At 40.9% G+C, this 24,534-nt stretch overlaps 2 protein-coding genes across 15 annotated transcripts in view; one reads left to right on the top strand and one right to left on the bottom strand.

The window, feature by feature from the left end:
- The window catches only part of PIKFYVE (phosphoinositide kinase, FYVE-type zinc finger containing), a 98,199-nt gene extending 93,944 nt beyond the window's left edge, over nt 1-4,255 (bottom strand). For 9 of the 12 annotated variants that reach the window (XM_032278430.1, XM_032278419.1, XM_032278429.1 and 6 more), the window contains exon 1: nt 4,109-4,249. The gene's annotated coding sequence lies outside the window, so the exon portion shown is untranslated. Of the gene's footprint in view, nt 1-4,108 lie in introns of all 12 variants that reach the window. The other 3 variants (XM_032278418.1, XM_032278420.1, XM_032278438.1) reach the window with 2 other exon arrangements.
- Nucleotides 4,256-4,384: 129 nt separating this feature from the next.
- Nucleotides 4,385-23,095, top strand: IDH1 (isocitrate dehydrogenase (NADP(+)) 1). 3 transcript variants are annotated; one of them, XM_032278441.1, is made up of 10 exons: nt 4,385-4,589; nt 5,591-5,664; nt 7,992-8,129; nt 10,931-11,222; nt 13,845-13,950; nt 15,661-15,838; nt 16,812-16,963; nt 18,953-19,093; nt 20,334-20,496; nt 22,159-23,095. In XM_032278441.1, the coding sequence occupies exons 3-10, from the start codon at nt 8,008-8,010 to the stop codon at nt 22,247-22,249; spliced, it is 1,245 nt and encodes a 414-aa protein (XP_032134332.1). In that variant the 5' UTR covers nt 4,385-4,589; nt 5,591-5,664; nt 7,992-8,007; the 3' UTR covers nt 22,250-23,095. The 3 variants fall into 3 exon arrangements, with proteins under 3 accessions (XP_032134332.1, XP_032134331.1, XP_032134333.1); XM_032278440.1 differs by lacking the exon at nt 5,591-5,664 and having other exon boundaries at nt 4,426-4,589; nt 22,159-22,737; XM_032278442.1 differs by lacking the exons at nt 4,385-4,589; nt 5,591-5,664 and adding an exon at nt 6,693-6,715 and having other exon boundaries at nt 22,159-22,737.
- The last annotated feature ends 1,439 nt before the right edge of the window (nt 23,096-24,534 follow it).

Raw genomic sequence — 24,534 nt, forward strand, 5'->3', positions numbered from 1 at the left:
CTCATCTTGAACTTTCCCTGCCCCAAGCCTAGAATCAATCAGCTCTCAAAGGAGCACCAATTCCTTTTAGTAAGGATGCAAAGATGTTTGTAAAAGTTATGAAACTCAGTTCCAGCTAGAATGCAAAGAAATTAGCAATCTCTTACATGGCATGTGAAAATATACATTGGTATATTCTCCCCTAGAAAATGACTTGGTGGATTTAACAAGCACCTTAAAAATATTTATACTTCATGATCCAATAATTCCCATTCTAGCAATCTAGCCCAAAGAATTGATCTGTGTTTAAAAAAAGTGAGATAAAGACACTTGTCACAGCCATTTAAACATTAAAGAAACAAAAAGAAAACATCCAATACAAACCAACACAAAAGACATGAAAACAATATAATCAAATCCATTATAACCAACACAACTGACATGGAAGTAATACAAATGATATTCTAAAATATGTATACATCGAAAGTATGTTGACTAAGACTTTTAAAAGCATTTTCCAGCCAGGAGAGGTGGCTCACGCCTGTAATTCCAACACTTTGGAAGGCCAAGGTGGGCAGATCACTTGAGGTTAGGAGTTCAAGAACAGCCTAGCCAATATGGTGAAACCCCGTCTCTACTAAAAATACAGAAATTAGCCGGGCATGGTGGCCAGTACCTGTAATCCCAGCTGTTTGTGAGACTGAGGTAGGAGAATCACTTGAACCCTGAAGGTGAAGGTTGCAGTGAGCCAAGATCATGCCATTGCACTCCAGCTTGGGTGGCAGAGCCAGCCTCCATATCAAAAATAAAAAAGTATTTTTCTTCACTTTACAATCAACCTTCTTGAAAAGGTTTTCTTGTCTCCCTTTCCATTCATGCTTCAATCCCCTGTAGTATGACTTCTATCAGAATCATTCTCATAGAACCATCCTACCAAAAGTGCATTCAAGAGGTCCTCCTTTTGCCAAAATTATTTTCAGGCTCTGTCCTTTTTTTTTTTTTTTTTTTTTTAATCTCTCTGTAGTATTCCTTCTTTTTCAAAAACTTATTCTGTCTGTTGGCTTCTATGACATCAGACTCTGCTGAGTCTTTTTTACTCCCCAGACTCTCCTCATTTTCTTTGTGGGGGGCTCCTTTTCCTCTACCTGACCTTTAAAGTTATGTGTCCCTCAGAGTTCTCTCTGAGGTTGACTTTTCTCATTACTTTGAAGTCCTAGATAATATAGACTCTGTCTTCAACTGTTATCAACACAAGCTAAAGATTCCCAAATTTCTTTCTCCAGCCCACCCTTTCTGAACTGCAGATGTGGCCAGCTGCCTTCTAGGCATCATCTTGCTGTCCCTTGACATCTCGAATTTAACAAACCTTAAACTTAACCCACGATCTTGGCCATCAAATCTGTGACTCTATGCATATTCCTTCCTTGTTGAACAGCACCCTGTCTCCCAAACTCCAAATTCAGAAGTCCCTTTTGCTCTTCCCTCTCTCATAATCTTCATGGACACTCAATCATCAAGCTCTATTCATTCTACCTCATTTTTTTTTTTAGATAATCAAAATGAAAATACAACCACATTATAATATTTATGAGAATCCCCTGTTATCTGGATAAGTATCTCAAAACCAAATGCTAACAGAAATTTCATGGCCCATGTTTCCACTTGTGTTTGCAACAGTATTTGGGGCCAGACTATTAAAATATTCAGATTCTTTTACTGGCTAAATGAAAGACAGATATGTCAACATATACATTATTAACCAAATAGAGAAGAGTGCTGGGCTAAATGAACCATCATCCAGTAAAATAGGCTGGCTTTGTGAAAAAGAACATGCACATAAGCAGTGAGCTTCATCTTCACATTTCAAGAAGTAATTTAATTTCAGCTAAATGTTACTTGTTTTATTCTAGTGATATTAATGGTAATGTATTGTTTTATACTTTTCTTTCTAGTCATTTTGTCTATAAAATTTTTATTTTACAGTTGTATAAGAGCTGTCAGCATAAGGAACATATATCTAGTTTTATGCACATTTATAGCAATATTTTAATGTCAATCCTAGGAATCTAGAAAATATTTGTTTTTAAAGATAGGGTCTCACTTAGTTGCCCCAGTGAGAATGCAATGGTGCGACTAAAGCTCACTGCAGCCTGCAGCTTTGAGTTCTTGGGCTCAAGTGATCCTCCCACTTCAGACTTCCAGGCAGCTAGAACTATAGGTACAATCATGCCTGGCTAATTTGTGTTTGTTCATTTGTTTATATAAACAAGGTCTCCCTATGTTGCCCAAGCTGGTTGCAAACTCCTCACCTCAAGCAGTCCTCCTGCCTTAGCCTCCCAAAGTGCTGAGATTACAGACATGAGCCACTGTGCCCAGCCAGATTTTTCAGTGGAAAAAGAACTCCTCCATTACTGGCTTAGGAAACACTGTTTTAGATGCTGAGACTCCAATAACTGCCACCTTTACTACTACATTGGCTTAAAGCCACCTCAAGCAAGTGTTTAGGATTTAACATATTTTATGATTGAATTTACCTTGGTTCTATATAATATCCTATATCTATTTATTTTTTAACCTTATTTTTCTCAATTATAGTCAATGTTTTTATTGTGCTATATTTGATATATTTTTATGACTGCCTTACATTATTTTGGGAACAAGAATGGATATGAATGCTTACTTTCAGTAGTGAGCAAGGGGTAAGAAACAATGTGAATCTGATATAATATAAAGTAAAATTTACAATCTCAGGTGTCTTAGGACATCAGATTCAAGATGAGAATTAACAGCTCATATACCTCTCTAATCAGTTCTACAGGAATAAATGGAGGTGGCTGCCAATATCCCTTAAGCCACCTCAAAAGCCAAGTTGACAGGATGTATGCTTTTTTCTTTTCTCTAGGGAAAAATACCAGTGCCCTCTGGCATCCAAAGTGCACCTTGAATAGTACCATGTCGATCAGTTTATCTTCAAAGAATAATGTACTAATTCACTGTTAGATATAATTTTTTAAAATAGATTTTGGAGACTGGGTGAGGTGGTTCACACCTGTAATCCCAGCACTTTGGGAGGCCGAGGCGGAGGATCACTTGAAGTCTGGAGTTCAAGACCAATCTAGCCAACAGGGTGAAACCCCGTCTCTATTAAAAATAAAAAAAATTAGCTGGGCATGGTGGCGTGGCTGTAGTCCCAGCTATTTGGGAGGCTGAAACGGGAGAGTCGCTTGAACCCGGGAGGCAGAAGTTGCAGTGAGCCGAGATTGCGCCACTACACACTAGCCTGGGTGACAGAGCGAGATTTATTTATTTATTTATCAAATAAATAAATTTTGGAGCATTGAATTCTGGGCAGCAATATACAAGCGTGCTGTTATCATACAGATCACAATATAAAATACTCTTTATTTTCACATTTTAGAGAGCAAGGAACACAAAACATAATCCCCGGAGAAGACTAGAATTCTTTTTTTAATCCACCATTTTCTAAGGCTTCATATCTCTAGTCCAGCTTCATTGGATCACAGATAATAATCCCCCTCGACTGAGCATGGTGGCTCAGGCTTGTAATCACAGCACTTTGGGAGGCCAAAGAGGACTATCATTTGAGCCCAGGAGTAGGAGACCAGCCTGGGCAACACAGTGAAACCCCATCTCTACTAAAGGAAAAAGAAAAGAAAGGAAAAACAAAATTAGCCGGGTGTGGTTGTGTGCACCTGTAATCCCAGCTACTCTGGAGGCTGAGGTGGGAGGCTCTCTTGAGCCCGGGAAGTCAAGGCTGCAGTGAGCGGTGATCGCTCCACGGCACTCCAGCCTGGGCGACAGAGCAAGGCCCTGTCTCTAAAAAAGAAAATAATAAGAATCCCATTCATTATCTTCTAACGCAAACAACCAATGGAGTTCTAAAGACCTAGACAAAGGTGTTGGCAGTGCCTGCTTGTGTAACTGTTCCATCTTTTGCTTTCGGCAGCGCCGAAGCCCCCTCCCGCGCTGGCCGGGGGCACTCTTTCTTCAGCCAAAGGCACGTTCCAGTACAGCACCTCTGGGGCGCTCCAAGCAGGGGGCCGGCCGAGCTGCCACCGCCCGGGGCCCCCAGTCCCCTGTTTGCTTTAATGCCGACCTCGAAACTCACCCCGCTGTGCTCTAGACTGTTACGAAGTTCAGGGTAGTGCAGCCTCAGCGCACCCCGCTCCCTCGCCTGCAGGTGGCAAACGCGTCTCTCCACTGCCGGGAGCCGGTACTGAATCCCTGCGGCGCAGCAACCCCGGCCCTCACCAGGAGCACCGCGAAAGTGGCAACAGGGACTTCGCATCCGGCTGTGGCCACGCCCCTCTCCCTGACTCTGCCCACCCCACGGGAATCGGCGAGCGACGATTGGAGGCGTGACGGGGGCGGGGCCTAGGGAGGTGGACTGAGGAGGCGGGGCCTGGGTGGGGACAAAGCCGGGAAGAGGAAAATCTCGGACCCGCCCTCTGGTCCCGGCTTTCTGCAGGGACCGCGTCAGAACCTGAGGCAGTGGGAGCCCGGTTTGGGATTGCCAGCCTGTGCGCGTGAGTCTGAGCGTGTGAGCGGCTGTGGCGCCCCAGCTCTTCGCCAGCATATCATCCCGGCAGGTAACCGTAGGATCCGAGGGGCGGCCCCGGCGGCTGGCTGCAAAGGGAGGCTCTAATTCCGTCGAAGGCAGGAATGGGGAAAAGGAAGAAAGCGCAGATCTTGGGTATGGAGGGAGAAACTTAGCGTCGAGGCCTGCGTGCAAGAAGGGAACAAATCCAGGTATTGAGAATGGGAAAAGAAAAAGGGGAGGGAGAGGATGCTGGATGCCTGGATATGCAGAAGGCCTGCTTTGGGGCTTGGGAGGGAGAAATTGGGCGGTGGGGAAGTTGGGTGCAATGACACGGGGAAAACCAGGTCTGCACTTGGGTTGGAAAAGCGAGCGGTGGCGGTTGCAAGAATACATGTAGAAGACTAAGCCTTGGGTGTAGGAGGAAGAAAACGGGCAGCAGTTGGGGGCTGGATGCAAAGAAGTCTGTAAGCCGAAGATGGGCGTCTGCTGGGAACTCAGGCGGCGGGGAATAGCTGTGAGGCCGATCCCTAGCGTCCCCCAGGAGGCGTGGGGGGGGGGTGGAGCTCCGGCGGCCTTCAGAGGGGTCCCTAGGCCACCCGGGCCGAGAGGGAGTTCGGGGAGATGCCCCCGCTGGTTCCAAGTGCCTGGAGTTTAAAAGTTCTCGGCACCGGAGAGGGAAGGGGCGGGTGTGGAGACCCAGAAGGAGGAACCGATCCAGCCTTGGTTGCCGCCCTCTTGCACAACGGCCACAAGGATGGGTGCAGGCCAAGAGCCTGCTGTTCACAGCGGCACTCAAGGACATGCAAACCCCAAGACCTGTTAACGGGTGACAAAGCGGGGACACACTCTCGCACGCGCCGACATGATTGTGCTCCCATGACCTTTATTTAGAAAGTGCCTTCGGGCCTAAAACTGCCCTTTGCCCCTCTGAGTACACTCAGCACTGTACTTTAAACCAGATAAACTGGGCTGTCTGGCTGGTATTAAAAACAGCTAAATTCTCCTGTGGGTGTTCTGTGTTAAGACTTTCTATTCCTTGTTTTGTTTCAGGAGATAAACTATATTCAGTTGAGTCTGCAAGTCTGGGAGGAATTGGGGTGATAAGAAATTCATTCACTGTCAAGGTGAGAATTAGCAATTTTCTCCTGTACTTTCTTTGATGTGGCAGTACAGTGTTTAACTGGTCTTGGGGGCAAGCCAAGGCTCTGCAGGGGAGTGAGTCAGGAATATTTCCAACAACAAATTATAACAGCTTCCTTGTTCCTTTTCGTCCAGTGTTTTCTCTGCAAGAGATTCTTTTTGCCCAGAAATTATTGTAGTTCATGAACTCGGCAAAAAAACAATCTGGCCAAAAACCTGAGGTTGATGCAAATAATATTAAATGGCTCTTTTTTAATTAAACTACTCTGTATTGTTATTCCAGGTTTATTTTCTGGAATTGCACAAGTATACAAGTATGTTAGGAGTTGGGATTCAGCTACTTTAAAACTAAATGAGCTGGTGCCTATTAGGAACAAACAGCCCTTCTTTCTGAAGTTGGGGTGGTGGTGGAGACAAAAATCTGAGGGGCAACAAGGGTGGAGAGGTCAATCCAGTGGTGCCTCCAGCTCATCCCATGGAAATCAGATCCAGAAGAAATACAATTATGCTCCACATGGTAGTAACAATAAAGCTTTACTTTTTTAGTTAAAAGATGGTAACAATTTCATGACTAAGTAATGTGAGGAAAACCTGAAGTGTTTGAAGTATGCATTATGAGATAAAGATTATTGCAGCGAATACAATTGCTTTAACTGAGAAGGAAATTGTGAACTAAAAAAAATCACTCTTGACATTTTAGGTACAGTATTTGACCTCCATTAACCGTATTTGCCATCAAGGAAAAACAGCCATGTCATATCTGTTGCACAATACTATATAGGGGCATGGCCATGGAAGTATAGTATCAGGAACCAGATAAGTTCACTACCTCCTTTTTTACTTTGCTTTAGAATAAGGATGAGTGTGACAGTGGAATCAAACATGAACAAAATCATATGCGTTCAGCTGTACTATAAATTATACTTGACATTACAGATGGGAAGTAATTGACTCATGAGTCTTGACTCATTCTGTTCATTTCTTTTATTCTAGTTCAGTTCCAGAAGGTTCCCCAAAGGCATCTCCTAAACACTGGTAAGCAGAATTCTAGAATTACAACTTTGGGAAGTGAAAATGGTCCTGGGGATTGGATATACATCCAGGCTTGTCAAGAAACTGAGGCTTACTGTCTACTAATCATTACATTTTTATTTAAAGACCACATTACTTTAGCTCAGTTTTTTAAGACAGACTGTTTTAGGTCTTTTATGTAATAATTTTTTTAAGTCAATTCTCTTGACTTTTCTAGTCCTTAAGAGAATAAAAGCAATTTGCAATTGTGTTGTTGGATTAAAAAAGAATTTCCAATAGAGCATCATTAGAAGGAATAGATGACTTTGGCAGGCTCAGGGGTTCTTCTGCCTCTAGAGACAAGCTGGGACATGGTCTTCATTGAAGCCTCACAGTTTCATTTCTTCCAAAGGGGCCACCCTTGTACTTTCTGATAATCAGATTGATTTGTATTGCCACCCCTACACCCTATCCTTAAAGTGCTATCTTCCTAGGACAGTGCACAGATTGTCCTATCCCACTTACTAAGAGCTTACCCTTGCCTCTGAACAGCCAGAAGAAGATGACAGGGACATGCTTAGGTCTTGGGCAGTGGCCCTACTGTATACAGATTTCGTTAATTGAGAAATCACTTTGTTTTATTTAGCCCCACATCTCCAATGTCTGTGTTATCGCTAGGAAAACATAGTTGCGCCAGGAATTCTTCATCTCACTTTCAGACTTAAAGTTTTCCTGAAGATGGGTCACAAGAATCAGGTGAATCTCCTCATGGCTAGTTATTTTATTAAATAACAAAAACAGCCTCTTTGAAGAGGGGAAATACTAGCACTCATCATTCTGCTTATCTTGAGAGCCTGGTAAAATAAAGAGTTGGACTGAAGTGTTCAGTAAACATGAGAGTGTGGAAATAATCTCAATTCATAAGACAAACCAGTAGTTGAGAATAATGATTGCATTATGAAGGGCATGTTAGAGGGTCAGGCTTCCCCACTCTCCAGCCAGGTGGCCTTGTGAAAGCTATTTCTCTTTTGACAAAGTAAAATGGGAAAATAATGTCCATTTTTTAGAATTGTTATGAAGGCTAACTCAGAAACCACATGTGAAACATAACACAATTCTTTGTGCAGAGAAGGTGCTCAATTCTAATGGCAAATGTAATTGTTCCTACTACCTTTTTATTCAACTGCACATAAATTGAATTGTATGAATTGTTCTTTTAGTAGTTACCACATTGTTTATATATTTTGCTTCTATTTTATAATGAAATAAATGACAAGGCATGTATTTTTTTTCTTTTTAGGTTTATTGAAATCAAAATGTCCAAAAAAATCAGTGGTGGTTCTGTGGTAGAGATGCAAGGAGATGAAATGACACGAATCATCTGGGAATTGATTAAAGAGAAACTCATTTTTCCCTATGTGGAATTGGATCTACATAGGTAAATCAGTTACCCCTCCGTGTAGCAAACTCAGAAAGTATAATCTGGCTGGGCATGGTGGTGCACTCCTGTAGTCCCAGCTACTTAGGAAGCAGAGGCAGGAGTATCCCTCGAGATCAGGAATTCAAGTCCAGCCTGGGCAACAGAGTGAGACCCCATCACTAAAAAAAAAAAAAGGAGTGGGGAGGGGAAACAGTAAGAAAAAAAAAAAGAATGTAATCTAAATTATTTTGAGGTGAACTTAAGTTAGCTTTTTTTACATAGATATAGCTATGTTTTGTGAATAAAGTTTTTTAAGCCTAAATATATTCAGATGAACCTTCTATTTTAATTTTAACATACTGCTAGAAAAACTGGATTTATCATCTAAAAGTCAAGAATTATAATGGAAAGAATTGTTTTCAGATTCTTCTAACCCTCTGTTTCCTCTGAAGGTTTTATTTGTAATAAAGCCGTGGCTAAGAGTAGTACAATGTATTGAGAAAAGGAAAATAAGAGAGGATGTAAGAAACAGGAAACTAAACGCAGTTAACAAAATTTTATCATTTCAAACTCAATCTTCTGTCACCCTATTTAGTCAATGGACCTGTTTCCTTTTCATTCCTCACCTTTTGCCCTTTTCATACAATTGTAGTGCAGAAAGAATTCATGAAGTTACTTAACTGAACCCTTCTTTTCCAGCAAAAGTTCCCTTAAATCCTGTGTCCCTTTGCCCTGCGTGTTAAATGCTTGGGGACAGATGTAAAAGTCTATGTAATTCTCTCATTTTTTTGCTGTGTTTTTCATAAACTTGCTTCTGTTCTTTGTACCTTTAACTAGGTAGAGATAGAATTTTTAAAAAGGGTAAAGTGGTTGAAGAATGGCATAGTAAAATATTGAGCAACACATTTCAGCCAAACTATTGGCAACTCTAAGTGTGTTTGCCTCAGCCCAGAATTAGTCATCAAAATTTGTCCTAAGGACCTTTTATTTGAGTGGAGACACTTAATTAACATAATTTCATTAAATATTCTTTTTAATTGTTCTAAACCTAAGCTGCTGATGTCTATATTGCAGTTATAATAAGATACAAATACTTGCAAAAGTCAACCAAGCATATAGGAAATTAGGCATAAAAACATATTCCAAGTAGGTTAAAAAAAAAAGCATTTTAGGAATTCCTGTTTCAGAACTTTACATGACAGTAGATGAACTTGCAGGGTTCTTGCCCTTATAAAGGCTGCAAAGAGGCTTTGAGCCTCTTTAGCTTAGAATCCTGAGGAGTTTTAAAGGGGAGTCACTATGCCTAGGAGGAAAGAAGTTGGTGGCTGCAGACTAAATAATTTTTGGAGGTTCAAACAAGTTTTAGATGTTGCCAAAATTGCTATTGATGATAATCATCACTGGCTGGTTCTTTTTGAGGAGAATGGAGCGATAGTTTGTTTTATGTAGGCTAGACAGTGAACTCGGCAATTTGTTGCTTTTTTTCTTGGAAATGTTAAGACAAGCAAAAAAATCTACTAATTTGCTCGTTGATTTTTCTCCTGAGAAATGGTTCCTAGGAACATGAAAACTGCTGATTATACTTCTTGTTGGAGTTGGGACTGGATCAGCATTTCCTATGCAAGAAGATAACAAAGGACATGACTTTGCTAGATTTATATGAATTATCTCAAGTGGAAGCAGTTGGGAATGATTTTTGTTTGGAAATATGTCAAGATTACTATCTCTTTGTTTGCATCATGAGTTGGGTAGGCTATCTAAGAAAGGAAGATAGGGGAACTAAAAAGAAATCTAGAGGCTTAATAGTGCAGCAGGTTTTGAGAGCTGAAAAACTTTTCTTGAAATCCTTGGAGAATAGAAGAAATTGTTAGTTTGTTTTCTTGCTTCTTAACCAACTATTACATGCTTCAAATAAAGCTTTGCAGTCATTTTCTATCCTCCCTGGACAACCAACATTCTTTCTGCCCTGAAAGACCTGCCATCTTAGCGTTGGTGTATATTAAGCTGTAACTCTCTGGTATATACAAAACCATCGATGGATTCAGTTACTTATCCAATAAACTGTAGGCTTGTTTCCAGAACAAACACTTGTTCAAGAATTGGAGAAACAGCCGGGCATGGTGGGAGGTGCCTGTAGTCCCAGCTACTCTGGAGGCTGAGGCAGGAAAATAACTTGAACCCAGGAGACGAAGGTCGCAGTGAGCCAAGATCATGCCACTGCACTCCAGCCTGGGCAACAGAATGAGACTCATCTCAAAAAAAAAAAAAAAAAAAAATTAGGGAAAGGTTCACTTTATGACTAACTGGCATTAATGAAGGAGTCATTAACATTTTTGGCATCAACTGTCACATCTTTACCTCCCACCACTTTAATGCCAAAGTACAAAAAAATCCTTTAAGCCCTCGCGCCCCCTTTATTTTTAAAGAACAATATTTACTAAGGGAAAAAGGTGGTGCTTAGGCTTACACTTAATTATACTAATCATATGGAGAGAAACCAGGCCGTTATTGCATCTATATGGTGAAAAACAGGAGTTAAAGGGCAGAGTTTGATGGTCTCCATTCAGTTTCCTGATAGACAACTTCCCATTACAAAAGAAGGGGTGGCGGCCCAGCAGTCCAGCCTCTCTTAGTTCTCTTTTTAGTTGGCACCCATCATCTGTGTTTAGGGTGTTCTAATGCTAAAACTTGGAAGATTTTGGTGTACTTGGAACCTGCACTTTCTGCAAAGTGAGCTGTGTATGCCATCACTGCAGTTATAGGTTATAACTGTAACCTGTTTGTCTGAAAAAATGTGCTTCTAATTTTTCTCTTTCAAGCTATGATTTAGGCATAGAAAATCGTGATGCCACCAACGACCAGGTCACCAAGGATGCTGCAGAAGCTATAAAGAAATATAACGTTGGCGTCAAGTGTGCCACTATCACCCCTGATGAGAAGAGGGTTGAGGAGTTCAAGTTGAAACAAATGTGGAAATCGCCAAATGGCACCATACGAAATATTCTGGGTGGCACGGTCTTCAGAGAAGCCATTATCTGCAAAAATATCCCCCGGCTTGTGAGTGGATGGATAAAACCCATCATCATAGGTCGTCATGCTTATGGGGATCAAGTAAGTTATGTTGGCAATATTTGGTTTCCATATTCTTATTTCATGGCCCAGAATTTCCAACTTATGTGTGTTTTATTCTTATCTTTTGGTATCTACACCCATTAAGCAAGGTACAAAATTGTGAAATGCATATATGTATAACTGTATATTTATACACATTTAGCTAAAGGTAAATACAAATAAACTTACAAATAGGCACCCATCTCAATACGTTATTTTTTTTAAACATGCTATTTTTTTTCCTTTATCCTTTTATTCAGTTATACCATATGATATTGCCATTTTTATGTTGGTAATTTCATATGGTTCAACCAGATCTGTGGTTTTCAACATTGGCTACACAATAAGATCCCCTTATAAGTTTTTTTGATGGTTTTGTTTTGCTTGGCTTGATTTGTTTCTTTGTTTTAGTTCCAGTGCTTAAGTCCCACCCTATACAAATTGAAATCTGAATTCTAGGGGCTTCAGGCATTTTAAAGCTCCCCAGGTGAATCTAATGTGCAAAGTTGAGAATCACCAAAGATTGTATTAAAAATGATCTCATCATGCATAAAAGAAAAACTGCTGTGTACCATGGTTCACATCTGTAATCCTAGCACTTTAGAGGCTGAGTTGAAAGGACCACTCGAGGCCAGGAGTTTGACACTAGTCTGGACAACACAGCAAGACCGTGTCTCTACAAAAATGAAAAGTGTTTCCCTAATTATGTCAGTTGCTCATGGAAGATCCAGTTTTGTTGTTTATTCATATATAAAGTGAGTAGGCAAAGCTGAGTGCAGTGGCATGTGCCTGTACTCCCAGCTGCTTGGGAGGCTTAGACGGGGATCCCTTAAGCCCAAGAGTTCAAGGTTACAATGAGCTATGATCACACCACTGCACTCTAGCATAGACAATAGAGCAAGACCCTGTCTCAAAAAAGGAAAAAAAAACTGACTCGGTAGTTGAAAGCAGCCTTACTAAAGCATTCCTTCCTGCCTGGAGAAAAAGTATTGCTGCTTTACTTCTGTACCAGTAGGCTCATTGCCAAAGTAAGCAGAAAAACTGCCAACTAAACAAAATCAAAGTTCACTGTTGAAACTGAGGTTTCAGGCTTTGATAGAAAGTAGTTTATGTATTAAAAGAACCTTAAAAACAGGAATCTCTGATGTTGAAAGCCAGAGGTTTTAATGTAGCCATCATTGAAAACAGTGTGTTTAGGGTAGACAGTTTAGTCCTTACGGTGTCAGTTAGCTTTGTTCCATTCTGTGACTAAAACTATCCTTTCATCCTTGCCACAGCCTTCACAAATACTTCCAGGGGCCCATGCAAGGGAATGTAGATGGCAGTGGTGCAAACTCGCTAATCCTGCAACCACCACCCTAGATTCTTACCGGTTCTGTTGTGCCTTTTGTGTGTGTGTATCCTCTTTGTTTTTGTTTTTGTTTTTGATTATTTCAGCATCAGTCACTTGTAAAAATGGCCATTCTATTTATTAAAGTCAAGAAAGAAAATTCCAAACCTCAGGTTGATTCACAGACTATTTAAATATGCATAAACATATACAAAGCATATATGGTGCTTTGGTGCCTCAGTTTCTCACTTTTCAGAAATTGTAATCAATTACCATCCATAGTAAGGGACTTTGTATGTCAAAAATGTTTTGCGTAAAGTAGGTATTTTTCTTTATTGTTACCTACTGCTCTTTTGCCAATTGTCATTAGTATTTCTCTACACATACAGATGTGGCTGGCACCTGCTGGTACCTAACTCTGCAAGTATCTGATTCAAGTCATTGAAGAAGATACAATGCAGCAAAGACCTGTGGATGTCTAGTGTATGCCAGGCACATTATTCCACTGAGCAGCTGAGGCCCATGAGGAAGGTGTCTGTCCTTGAATAGCCCTTTCCTAAAAATCATCATCATCCCATTGTAGCTGCTGCCAGAATGATTTATTGCTCCATATGAACAAGTCATATAACACTGGTAACAATTGTACTATGAGAGACTGAGCCCTGATGGCCTAATTAAGGACAAGACATCGAGTCATTTGACCTTGGATGCATTATTTCTATTATATCATATTTCTCTCCTTGTCAGATTGATGTAAGAATCAAATGAGATGGTGCAAGTCAAGCACTTAAAGCATCTGGCGTTGAGTAAGGACAAAGCATTAGCTACCTCAACACTACAACTAGTATTGTTACCATCACCCTCTAGGGAGAGTCCCCTGACTTCCATGCCATGGTCATTGCTTTTCCTCTGTCATCCTATAGCTTTTTCTTTTCTTTCTTTTCTTGTCTATACCCTCTTTCGGCATTTGAAAGCTCTTATATTGCTTTTCACTTATATGTGTCTTTATTGCATTGTAAACTTCCTAAAGGAAAGTGGCTTATGTTATTCTCTGTCCTCTCCAGATCAGTGCTCAGAAAACTTTCCTGTACATCACATAGGCACCTGATAAATATTTATTGATTTGGGGAAACTTCTAGACCTGTTTATCCCCATCTCCTAAAAAAAAAAATTGATGAGCTGCCCTACTTGTCTGGGTGCCTTCTAGGTCTATATTGTATGAATATTTTCCTTATAATTCCTACCTGGGTATTTTTCTCTTCTTTATACCTTTTTTTTTACCCCCTACACAGTACAGAGCAACTGATTTTGTTGTTCCTGGGCCTGGAAAAGTAGAGATAACCTACACACCAACTGACGGAACCCAAAAGGTGACATACCTGATACATAACTTTGAAGGTATGTATGATTGTAGCATACGCTTCATCTGTTTTTAAAAAAGCAAATGATTTAGATCATATTTTTATTACTTTTTAAAGTTAGTTATGTGGCTGCCTAAAAATACAATCTGAATCTACAGTGTTTTTGTAAAACCCAAAATCTGACTTAAAAAAGTAATTTGCTTCCATGGCTTCCTGTGGCATGAATAAAGGCACAAAAGGGTTAGCCTCTTAATTGGAAATGCCTTTAGACAAAGACAAGGAGATAATTATGCATTTATCTTAAACACAGAGAGAAGGTTGGCAGAAATCTGTTATGCATAAATTATATACATTAAATATTAATATCCCCAAATCACCCAGCATATAATCCTGCCCTTTGCTCTGATAGGGTTTGTATCTGGAAGAGGTTGCATTATATATTTAATAAAGTTTTCTTCTTGCTTTCTGGGTATTTCTCCTGCCAAAGTGGAACATTTGCTTTTTGCCTTTTTTTCCCAGCTACCCTGCTACCTTTAAAGGTCCATTATGTCAAATCCCACCCAAAAGTTGTTGAAAGAACTAGTAGGCCCTTTTCCTTCACTATTGAGTTGTTGAAAGCACTCACATAAGTGCAAAAACCCAACACTCACCTAGCTTTTGTTTTTCTTGCCTCTTCCAAATAATACTACTTATTGGAATCTGGTCCTGCAGGCTTCAGCACCTTTTACCCTGAGCCCGTTAATCCTGGGCATTGGCATGGATTCAAGTTCTATCTTTAATAATAACAAAGTTCAATATGAGTTGTAAAACAGTAGCATAATTATTTCTACCAAGTACAGTAGGAATACTCAGTATCCTCCAGGATATTATAAGAATTTTCATTCAGTATTTGAAATGCAAGTTTTTCTCAATAACTGAGGATTGACTACACCCTTAAAGTTTAAAATAGATGTTGGGAATTTTAAAGGTAGGCGTGTTAATCTATTCTTGCATTGCTGTAAAGAAATACCTGACGCTGCATAAGTTGTAAAGAAAAGAGGTTTGATTGGCTCACGGTTCTGCAGGCTATACACGCATGGCTCCAACACCTGTTCCTGGTGAGGGTCTCAGGAAGCTTCCAATCTTGAGAGAAGTTGAACAGACGATAGGCATGTCACATAGCAAGAGTGGGAGCAAGAGAAAGAGAAGGGGGAGGTCCCAGACTCTTGTAAACAACCAGATTTCAAGTGAATTAACTGAGCGAGAACTCACTTCATCACCAAGGGGGATGGTGGTAAACCATTCATAAGGGATCCAGCCCCATATTCCAGTCACCTCCCACCAGGCCCCACCTCCAACATTGGGAATCACATTTCAACATGAGATTTCGAAGGGACAAATATCCAAACCTTATCAGTATGTAAACGAGAGTTTCAAAATTATTTGCCTTTTCTTATATGTATTTCTGGTTCATATCAGTTTTTGGTATTTCTGCATCTTCAGGATTTTAGACTGATTTTCATTTCTATTGTCCTTCCAAAACAAGTTAGAGTGTCCTTATCTAGAACTGACTTTTCTCTCATTATGTGCCTCAGAAACTTATGGAATATTCAGGTTGGAAACTTGTCTGGGACTTCTGAAGTCTAGTCTCAGATGTGAGAGATGAGAAGTAGGTCATCTGGTTGTGGTGGGTGACTTTGGCCTTATTACAACTACATGACATTTACCTTTCTCCCTTTTTTTCCTCTCACCGGTTTCTCCTCTACAGAGGGTGGTGGTGTTGCCATGGGCATGTATAATCAAGATAAGTCAATTGAAGATTTTGCACACAGTTCCTTCCAAATGGCTCTGTCTAAGGGTTGGCCTTTGTATCTGAGCACCAAAAACACTATTCTGAAGAAATATGATGGGCGTTTTAAAGACATCTTTCAGGAGATATATGACAAGTAAATATAGCTCTTTTTTTAACTTCTTCTTTATTCTCAAGCAAGCTGACATTTCTCATGTAGAGGATATATCTCCCTAACCCCATGATTCTGGGGAAAATTGAGTGAAAATCATCACTATCCCTTAAAGATAAGGGCAAAATTGAGGTTTAGCGGAAGCAAAACAAAACCACTCTGAGTTGCTTTTAGAAGATAAACATGTTCTTAAGTAAGTGCCCCACATGAATTTTTTCAGAGTCAGCTTCTTTAATGTATAAATAAAAGTACCTTGTTAGAGATAGGAAGTTGTAATTTTCTTGTGGCAGTTTCTAAGTCAGACCCATTTCCATTCTTTTGAAGCCCATTGTTAGAATTTTAAATTCTGTTTAGTGGAGTCATTTGAACTTAAGTCTAAGTTTATAACAACACTGGCTTCCACAGCACAGGAGGTGAGCATGTGTTAATATTTAAGATGGCATAACTCCCTTTAGGTGCAAGTGTTCAGGCCAGGGTTTGGGTTTTAGATGAGAAATCTTTCCTGAGGCATTTTGATTCCTTCTCCTGCTACCCATCTATACCAAGCCCAGAAACTGTCCCAGAATATATTTAATTTCCTGAATGACACCAAGCAGTAGAACAGTCTTTTCAAAAATACATTTTTAAAATAAGCTGAATCTCAAGAATCTGATCTATCGTATAATGAAAACTGAAAAGTAAGGTAGTCCTTGGCATTCTCTACTGTCTCACTTAATTCTCACAGCTTCCCTGCAAGGTGGGTAAAATTGTTCTTACAGATAGCCAAATTGAGCTTCACAGCTAGAAAATGATTGGGCTGGGATTTGAGCCAATGTCTGTCAGATTCCTGAGTTTCTGCCACTTCTACCAAAATATGCTGCTTCTTGTGTGTCCCGTCTTCCTTTTGGGACAAGCAGATGATATCCCTAACAAAATCCATTTTCTTTATTATTATTCTGTTTTGTCTCTTGTTTCTTAGGCAGTACAAGTCCCAATTTGAAGCCCAGAAGATCTGGTATGAGCATAGGCTCATCGATGACATGGTAGCCCAAGCTATGAAATCAGAAGGAGGCTTCATCTGGGCCTGTAAAAACTATGATGGTGACGTGCAGTCGGACTCTGTAGCCCAAGGTACGGAGATGGAGCCTGGCCTGTAGTAACTGGGTCATTCCAGGGTATTTCTCTTATTTGGGAAGGGGAGTTTTATAGTCCTTTGTTGTAAAATCATGGAATGTTAAAACTCCAAGTCCAATATCTTGTCTGACAGCTAAGGATATTAAGCTCAGACTAGAGAAGTGATTGCTCAAGAACACATGGGAAGTAAATGAGTGGACTGACACTCCTGGCCCCAGCCTTAGATGTTAACATAGTTTCTCTCGCAACCTTTTCCCCACTTGAGGTTTTAAAGCCTACCTGATCTGCAAATCACTCCCTTTACCTGCCCTCATTGTCCTTTGGTGAAAATGTAAAAAACCAGGGCACTCAGGCAAGGAAAGATAAAGTGAGGAGCCTGATCGTGTCATAACCAAGCCTTGGTGCCTGCAAAGCTCATTTATCTGGTAGCAAGATCTACTCATGTCCCTCTGCCAGCTGCTGTTTTGGTAGAATATAAAACAAATGTGTTTGGCCAGGCACGGTGGCTCCCGCCTGTAATCTCAGCACTTTGAGAGGCCAAGGCAGTGGATCACTTGAGGCCAGGAGTTCGAGACCAGCCTGGCTAACATAGCAAAACTCCATCTCTACCAAAACACAAGCAAAAAAAAAGCCAGATGCATTCACATGCCTGTAGTCCCAGCCACTCAGGAGGCTGAGGCATGCGAATTGCTTAAGCCTGGGAGCCAGAGGTTGCAGTGAGCCGAGATGGCACCACTATACTCCAGCCTGGGCAATAGAGCAAGACTCGGTCTCAACAACAACAACAACAACAAAGTGCTTTTGTTTACTGCTTAGCTGACATACAAAGAAATTGAGCAAAGAACCCAGGGCTGTTTACAGAAATTCCAGGAAAACTTTTGTATATGGGATAAGGGCCAAATCAACAGAAACACAGCCCCTGATTTCCTCAGCACCAAGTTGCCCTTCAGTTTCCGTTGCCAGTGGTAGCTGTGTGAACTTGAATCTCTCCAGAGTAATGTTTGTTAACTTTAATTATGTTTGCTTTTCCCACGAAGTAGGCATGTCCTCTCAGTTTGAAAATCAGTAGAGCAACCGTGTTAAAGATAACTTTTATGTCAGATAAAGGAGTTACCCAAGTCTCCTTACCCTCCTTCTGTTTCTCTACATCCTCACAATCATTTGTACTGAATGCAACAGAGGAGGGAGTGTTGTTGCTTTGTGATGACTCCATGGTTGATTATTAACTTCACAGGTGATGTTGGGAGGTAGCAAAAATGAAGAAAAGAAGAAAATTAATTCTATAGATAGAAGAGTTATAAATGTGGTTCTTTCAATAAGAAACCACAGAAGAGAATTGTTATATTGAGGGTATTAGAGCAAGGAAGGGTAAGTGGGATGTTCTTGGATCCAACTGATCCTGTGTTTACTTGCCTTTTTTCCTAGTCTCAGCAGTGTATGAACAGCTTGAGGGTAGGAGACAGCTCTCATCCATTTATTTCCCCAGAATGGCAGACCATTGCACATAAGAATAACAATAATGGATTGAGCTCTTACTCTGTATCTAGTACTATTCTAAGGAATATAAATACATATTATGTTCATATATATTTATGAATATATGTATATTTATCTAATCCCACAGCAACCTGGTGAAGTAGGTGCTGTTATTACTCCCATTTTACAGATAAGAAAACTGAGCCGCAGTAGCTATGAAGTCATAGAACTAGGGTACAGTGCAGGTAGTTGGACCCTGAGCCCTCCATCAAGGAGCGGGTACCCCTGAGATACGTAAGGGAAAAATGCAGCCTTTTCAGACCCATTGGCTCTGACATCGGGAGCAGGGATCCTGCCTTCTGAAAGGCAGAATTATTGGTGATTCCATGTACTTATGTTTACTCTGTTTACCAAGACCTATCAAGATTGAGTCATTAATGCTCTCGTCTCCGAGAGACTGAGCGCTCTTCATGCAGTCGGACCCAACGCCTCATGCTCCACCACTTACAGGGTATGGCTCTCTCGGCATGATGACCAGTGTGCTGGTTTGTCCAGACGGCAAGACAGTAGAAGCAGAAGCTGCCCACGGGACTGTAACCCGTCACTACCGCATGTACCAGAAGGGACAGGAGACGTCCACCAATCCCATTGGTAAGATGGTGTTTACGTTGATTTCTCATCAGAGAGTGCCCTCCAAAAGATATCTCCGAAGCAGCTCAGATGTGTTCCCTTGGCTGCTCAGTGTTTTGTGTGCAAAGTCATCACCAAGTAGCTGATTTGTTCTAGTCATAAAATCTATTTGAATATGCTTCTTAAAATACACAACACATGCTTTTCTGTTTGTGGGAGAACATAGGTTATAGAGAAGAATGTTATTAACAAGCATTTTCCTTCACCTCTGGTGCAGTGAAATTGTCACATAAGGCTACAAATCTAAAAGTCACATGGATAGATCCTTTCAACAAGCTTCAAAGACAGAGATTACTATAGGGAACCAGCCCCACACCCTGCCTGTGGGTGCCCCGAGTTTGGTGGCAACAAAGAAACTAGAAAAAGACAGATTAAGAATGAAAGTGGGACCAGGGGACCATCACTTTTTACTGGAGGCGGTGAAGGCCCCGAGCTCTGGTTTCCACAGTATTTATTGAACACAATCACTTTTATCTATAGTGCAGGTGGTAGGGTGAATCGGTGAAGGGTGAATCGGTGAAGGGAGGCTGTGCATCAAACGTAAAATTGATAGCAGTGGTGGTTTATGTGAGTTTCTCAAGAACTAAAAGCATATGCTTGTCAATAGACAGTGCAGCTAGTGGGAGTGGGCTCAGCAAGGAGACTATATGTCTGGCTACATTCCAGTGCTTCAAGGGAGTGTTATGTCCTTGGGCACTGGGTACTATGTTTAGAATATTAGAGCTTAGGTCACTCTGTTCCTGGGAACATGCTGGCATAGAGAGGCCTTCCTCCCCAGAGGCCTCTGTGACCTTCTGCAGTTTATTGTTCCTGATTTCTTTCATTCATTACTTATAACCAGTTTATGTTATACATTACTTATAACCAGTTTGTGTAGGCACACTGTAAACCCTTTCTCCATTGCTGCTTCCCCCAACAATTACAGCCTGGAAAAAGGAGACCAATATAGACAAGAGATAGAGGAGATTGTGACACTTTTCAAATTAGAAAATGCCTTAAGTTTCAAGCACTAGTACCATGCCATAAAAATGCGTTTTCTTAAAGTTTTCATTTGGTAAAATATTTCCAACTCTGCTAAAACCCCTAGCCCATGTGGTTAGTACCAAAACATAAAACTATTCTGTTTTGGGGAACTATGAAACATTTGGAAACTTCTATAACTGCGGTGATTGGAGTGTTGGGTTTTTTTCCCCTCTTTTAGCTTCCATTTTTGCCTGGACCAGAGGGTTAGCCCACAGAGCAAAGCTTGATAACAATAAAGAGCTTGCCTTCTTTGCCAGTGCTTTGGAAGAAGTCTGTATTGAGACAATTGAGGCTGGCTTCATGACCAAGGACTTGGCTGCTTGCATTAAAGGTTTACCCAAGTAAGTATAAGATGGCCTAGCTTCTGTGGTCAAATTAACACTTATCCTCACTGGGCTCAGAGCATCAGTGCTTTCTGGAATTATATAAACTGTTATTCATCATCTAGTTCAGGAGTCAGCAGACATTATCTGTAAATTGTCAGATAGTGAATGTTTTAGGTTTTGTGGGACATAGGGTCTTTGCAACTACACAACTACTCAACTTTGCCTCTGCCATTGCAGCAGGAAAGCGGTCATAGACAATACAGAATCAAACGGTATGGCAACACCCCAATCAAACTTTTATGTTCAGTACCAGGCTCAATTTGGTTCATCTGCTGGGCTGTAATTTGCTAACATCCAATCTAGCTGACAATCATTGAATGAAAAGTTTCTATTTAATTTTAAGAAGCAGATTATAGACAAATAGAAACAAAGGTACTTCAGAGACTATTTTATTCTACTTCTTTATTTTCATTAACTTACGAATGAGAAAAGTAAGCAGCACAAATTTAAGGTGTGCAATTGATCATAGTCACTTAAGTATCTATAATCAATATTTGGGCAAATATTTGAGACCCCATACATTACTGAGAATTTTTCTGAGAACATGGTAGCCAGTATCCTGGGGGGATTGGCTCCATGTCTCAACCAGTGCATCCACAGAGGTGTCAACTAGGGTCTGTATACCCCAAAATGGGGATATACTTGATCACTGCATGTTTCTTAATTTAAATTTCCAGCAAAAAAAAAAGATTGCAGTGTTTGAAATGGTCTTATCAGGGGGATACCTTTGTAGCCTATTAGGCACCTATCAGCAGCAGGATTATGTTATCCTGTCCATTGTCTTTTGTTTTTCTTAAGTAAGACACTGATAGAAATAACAGCATTATAATTTTTTTTTTTTTTTTTGAGACAGATTCTCACTCTGTCACCCAGGCCGGAATGCAGTGGTGCAATCTCAGCTCACTGGAACCTCTGCCTCCTGGGTTCAAGTGATTCTCCTGCCTCAGCCTCCAAGTAGCTGGGATTACAGGCGTATACCACTACAGCCGGCTAATTTTTTGTATTTTTAGTAGAGACAGGGTTTCACCGTGTTAGCCAGAATGGTCTGGATCTCCTGACCTCATAATCCACCCACCTCAGCCTCCCAAAGTGCTAGGATTATAGACATGAGCCACTGCACCCGGCCATACTATAACTGTTTTAAGGACATGTGATAGCTTGTGGGAAGGTGGGTAAAGGTTTGGCTATGCCCCGAATAAATTTTGTTATATTTGAGAATAAGGAAGAAGTGGGATGATTTTGATCCCAGCAGCACTAGTCTGAACTGAAACTCCATGATAATTTCACCCTCAAAGCTACATGGCAAGAGACCTCACTGAATGTGTGTGGATGAGTCTCTACTGCAGGCTGCCTAAAGAGCCTAAGTTCTGAGCCTGGGTCAGCCCTGGGAACCTATAGACAAAATCTATAGACAATGTACATGGGGTTTCACCATGTTGGTCAGGCTGGTCTCAATGAACACAGTCATTCTCTATAGATTTTGTAGCTTACTAACATGAATGTGTTTTCTTCCAGAAACAAATACAATACTATTTTAAGTAGCATTTCTAGGACTTTACCTCTACCTGCTACCATATCAGAGACAAACTAAATTTTCTCTTTTTCCTCCCCTATTAGCGTGCAACGTTCCGACTATTTGAATACGTTTGAATTCATGGACAAACTTGGAGAAAACTTGAAGATCAAACTAGCTCAGGCCAAACTTTAAGTTCATACCTGGGCTGAGGAGGATAAGTGTCTTTTGGTAACTAAGTCTACTGGTTTACATTTTTCTGTATCACACTCAAGGATAAAGGCAAAATCAATTTTGTAATTTGTTTAGAAGCCAGAGTTTATCTTTTCTATAAGTTTACAGGCTTTTTCTTATATATACAGTTATTGCCACCTTTGTGAATGTGGCAAGGAACTTTTTTTAAATTTTATTTTATTTTCTAGTAGCAGCCTAGGAATTCAGTGAGTACTCATTTGTATTCACCGTCACTGTTTCTCATGTTCTAATTATGAATGACCAAAATCAAGAGTGCTCAAAAGGGTAAATGATAGCCACAGTATTGTTCCCTAAAATATGCATAAAGTAGAAATTCACTCCCCTCCCCTCTTGTCCATGACCTTGGGCACGGGAAGGTTCTGGTGTCATAGATGTCCCTTTTCGTGAGGTAGAACTGTACATTAAACTTGCATGTGACTGGAACAAGGTATGAGTGTAACTCAGATGTGTTGAAGATACTGCAGTCATTTTTGTAAAGAGCCTGCTGAATGTTTCCAATAGACTAAATATTGTTTAGGCCACAGAAGAGTTTGGAATCCAGAATAAATACTACCAGGAGGTTTGTCCTCTCTTTCTCTTTCTCCTCCTGGCCTGGCCTCAATATTATGCTACTCTAAATAGCATATTTCATCCAAGTGCAGTAACCTAAGCTGCATCTTTTTTGGACTTCTGGCCTGTTTCATTTCTTTTATATAAATATGATTTCTCAGAAGTTGATATTAAACACTATTCTAGTCCTTATCTTCTCCTGAACTGTTGATTTAATTAAAATTAAGTGTCAGTGAATATTCTTCTGCGTTTTTGTTTATTGGATGCCAACCACCATACCTCCTCCTAGCCATAGGCGTGTAATCTGAAAAAATTCTCTGCTCTCAAGAAGTTTACCATGGTGGAAATAGATAAGTAAACAGTAAGATGTAAATCCTACAGTGAAAGGATAGAAGACCAAAGATGGAATTAAAGGAAGAATTAAGGAATATTAGAGAACAGATTCTGTCTATGCACATGCTAAGGAGTTTAGTCATTATCTTGTCAATTATTAGGGAGCCAGTGAAGACTTTTGAGAAATAAGCGACTAAATTTTTTGAGACAGAGTTTCGCTCTCGTTGCCCAGGCTGGAGTGCAATGGCATGATCTTGGCTCACTGCAGCCTCCTCCTCCCAGGTTCAAGTGATTCTCCTGCCTCAGCCTCCTGGGTAGCTGGAATTACAGGCATGCGCCACCACACCTGGCTAATTTTGTATTTTTAGTAGAGATGGGGTTTCACCATGTTAGTCAAGCTGGTCTCAAACTCCCGACCTTAGGTGATCCGTCGGCCTCAGCCTCCCAAAGTGTTGGGATTGCAGGGATGAGCCAGCGTACCCAGCCATATTTTAATTTTTTTTTAAATAGCACTCTGGGAAACTTTTACAAAGAACAAATAGAGGCTTTGGGAGGTCAAGGTGGGCAGATCACAAGGTCAGCCTGGCCAATATGGTGAAACCCCGTCTCTACTAAAAATAGTAAAATTAGCTGGGCATCGTAGCGTGCTCCTATAGTCCCAGCTACTCAGGAGGCTGAGGCAGAAGAATCACTTGAATCCAGGAGGTAGAGGTTGCAGTGAGCCGAGATTGTGCCACGGCACTCCAGCCTGGGCGACAGAGCAAGACTCACTCTCAAAAAAAAAAAAAAAGAATGGATAGTGGGGGGTGGGGAGGAGAGTGTTAGGTACAGCTGAGGAAGGAGGACCAGTTAGGAGGCTGTTGCAATACTTTAGATAGGAAACGATGAAGATCTGACTTGAACAGTGGCACCAGGAGGAGAACAGGATAGTTCCTAGGACGTTGAATGGATGGGTCTTGGCAAGACAAGGATATGTGGGGATGGAGGGACAGGAACAAGTCAAAGATGCTTCTCACTTTCCGACTTCACACCTGGGGAAAGGCTGGTCCACATCCTAGCATCTTTGGGAGGGAGGTCTGGTGAGTTTTTGTGCTCTCACATATCAAAAGTCAGTGAGTTTTCTAGGCTGCCTTCCTGGTAAGCTTAGCTGGGCCCTAGATACTGCGCTCACAAATCCCCTTGAAGGCCCAATGAAACGTGGAGCTTTTCAGAATCCTATGGCATGGAGCTTATTCAGAATGAGCTTTTAACCAATTTCCCTCAGCGCTACCCCCAAAATACACCCCAATCCAAGCCCATGGTCTTAGAAGAGCCCTGTTGAGAGGAGATCCTCATGAAGTAGG

This window comes from Sapajus apella, unplaced genomic scaffold, assembly GCF_009761245.1.
Source record: "Sapajus apella isolate SASKATOON/1434 unplaced genomic scaffold, GSC_monkey_1.0 scaffold10, whole genome shotgun sequence".
Lineage (NCBI taxonomy): Eukaryota > Metazoa > Chordata > Mammalia > Primates > Cebidae > Sapajus > Sapajus apella.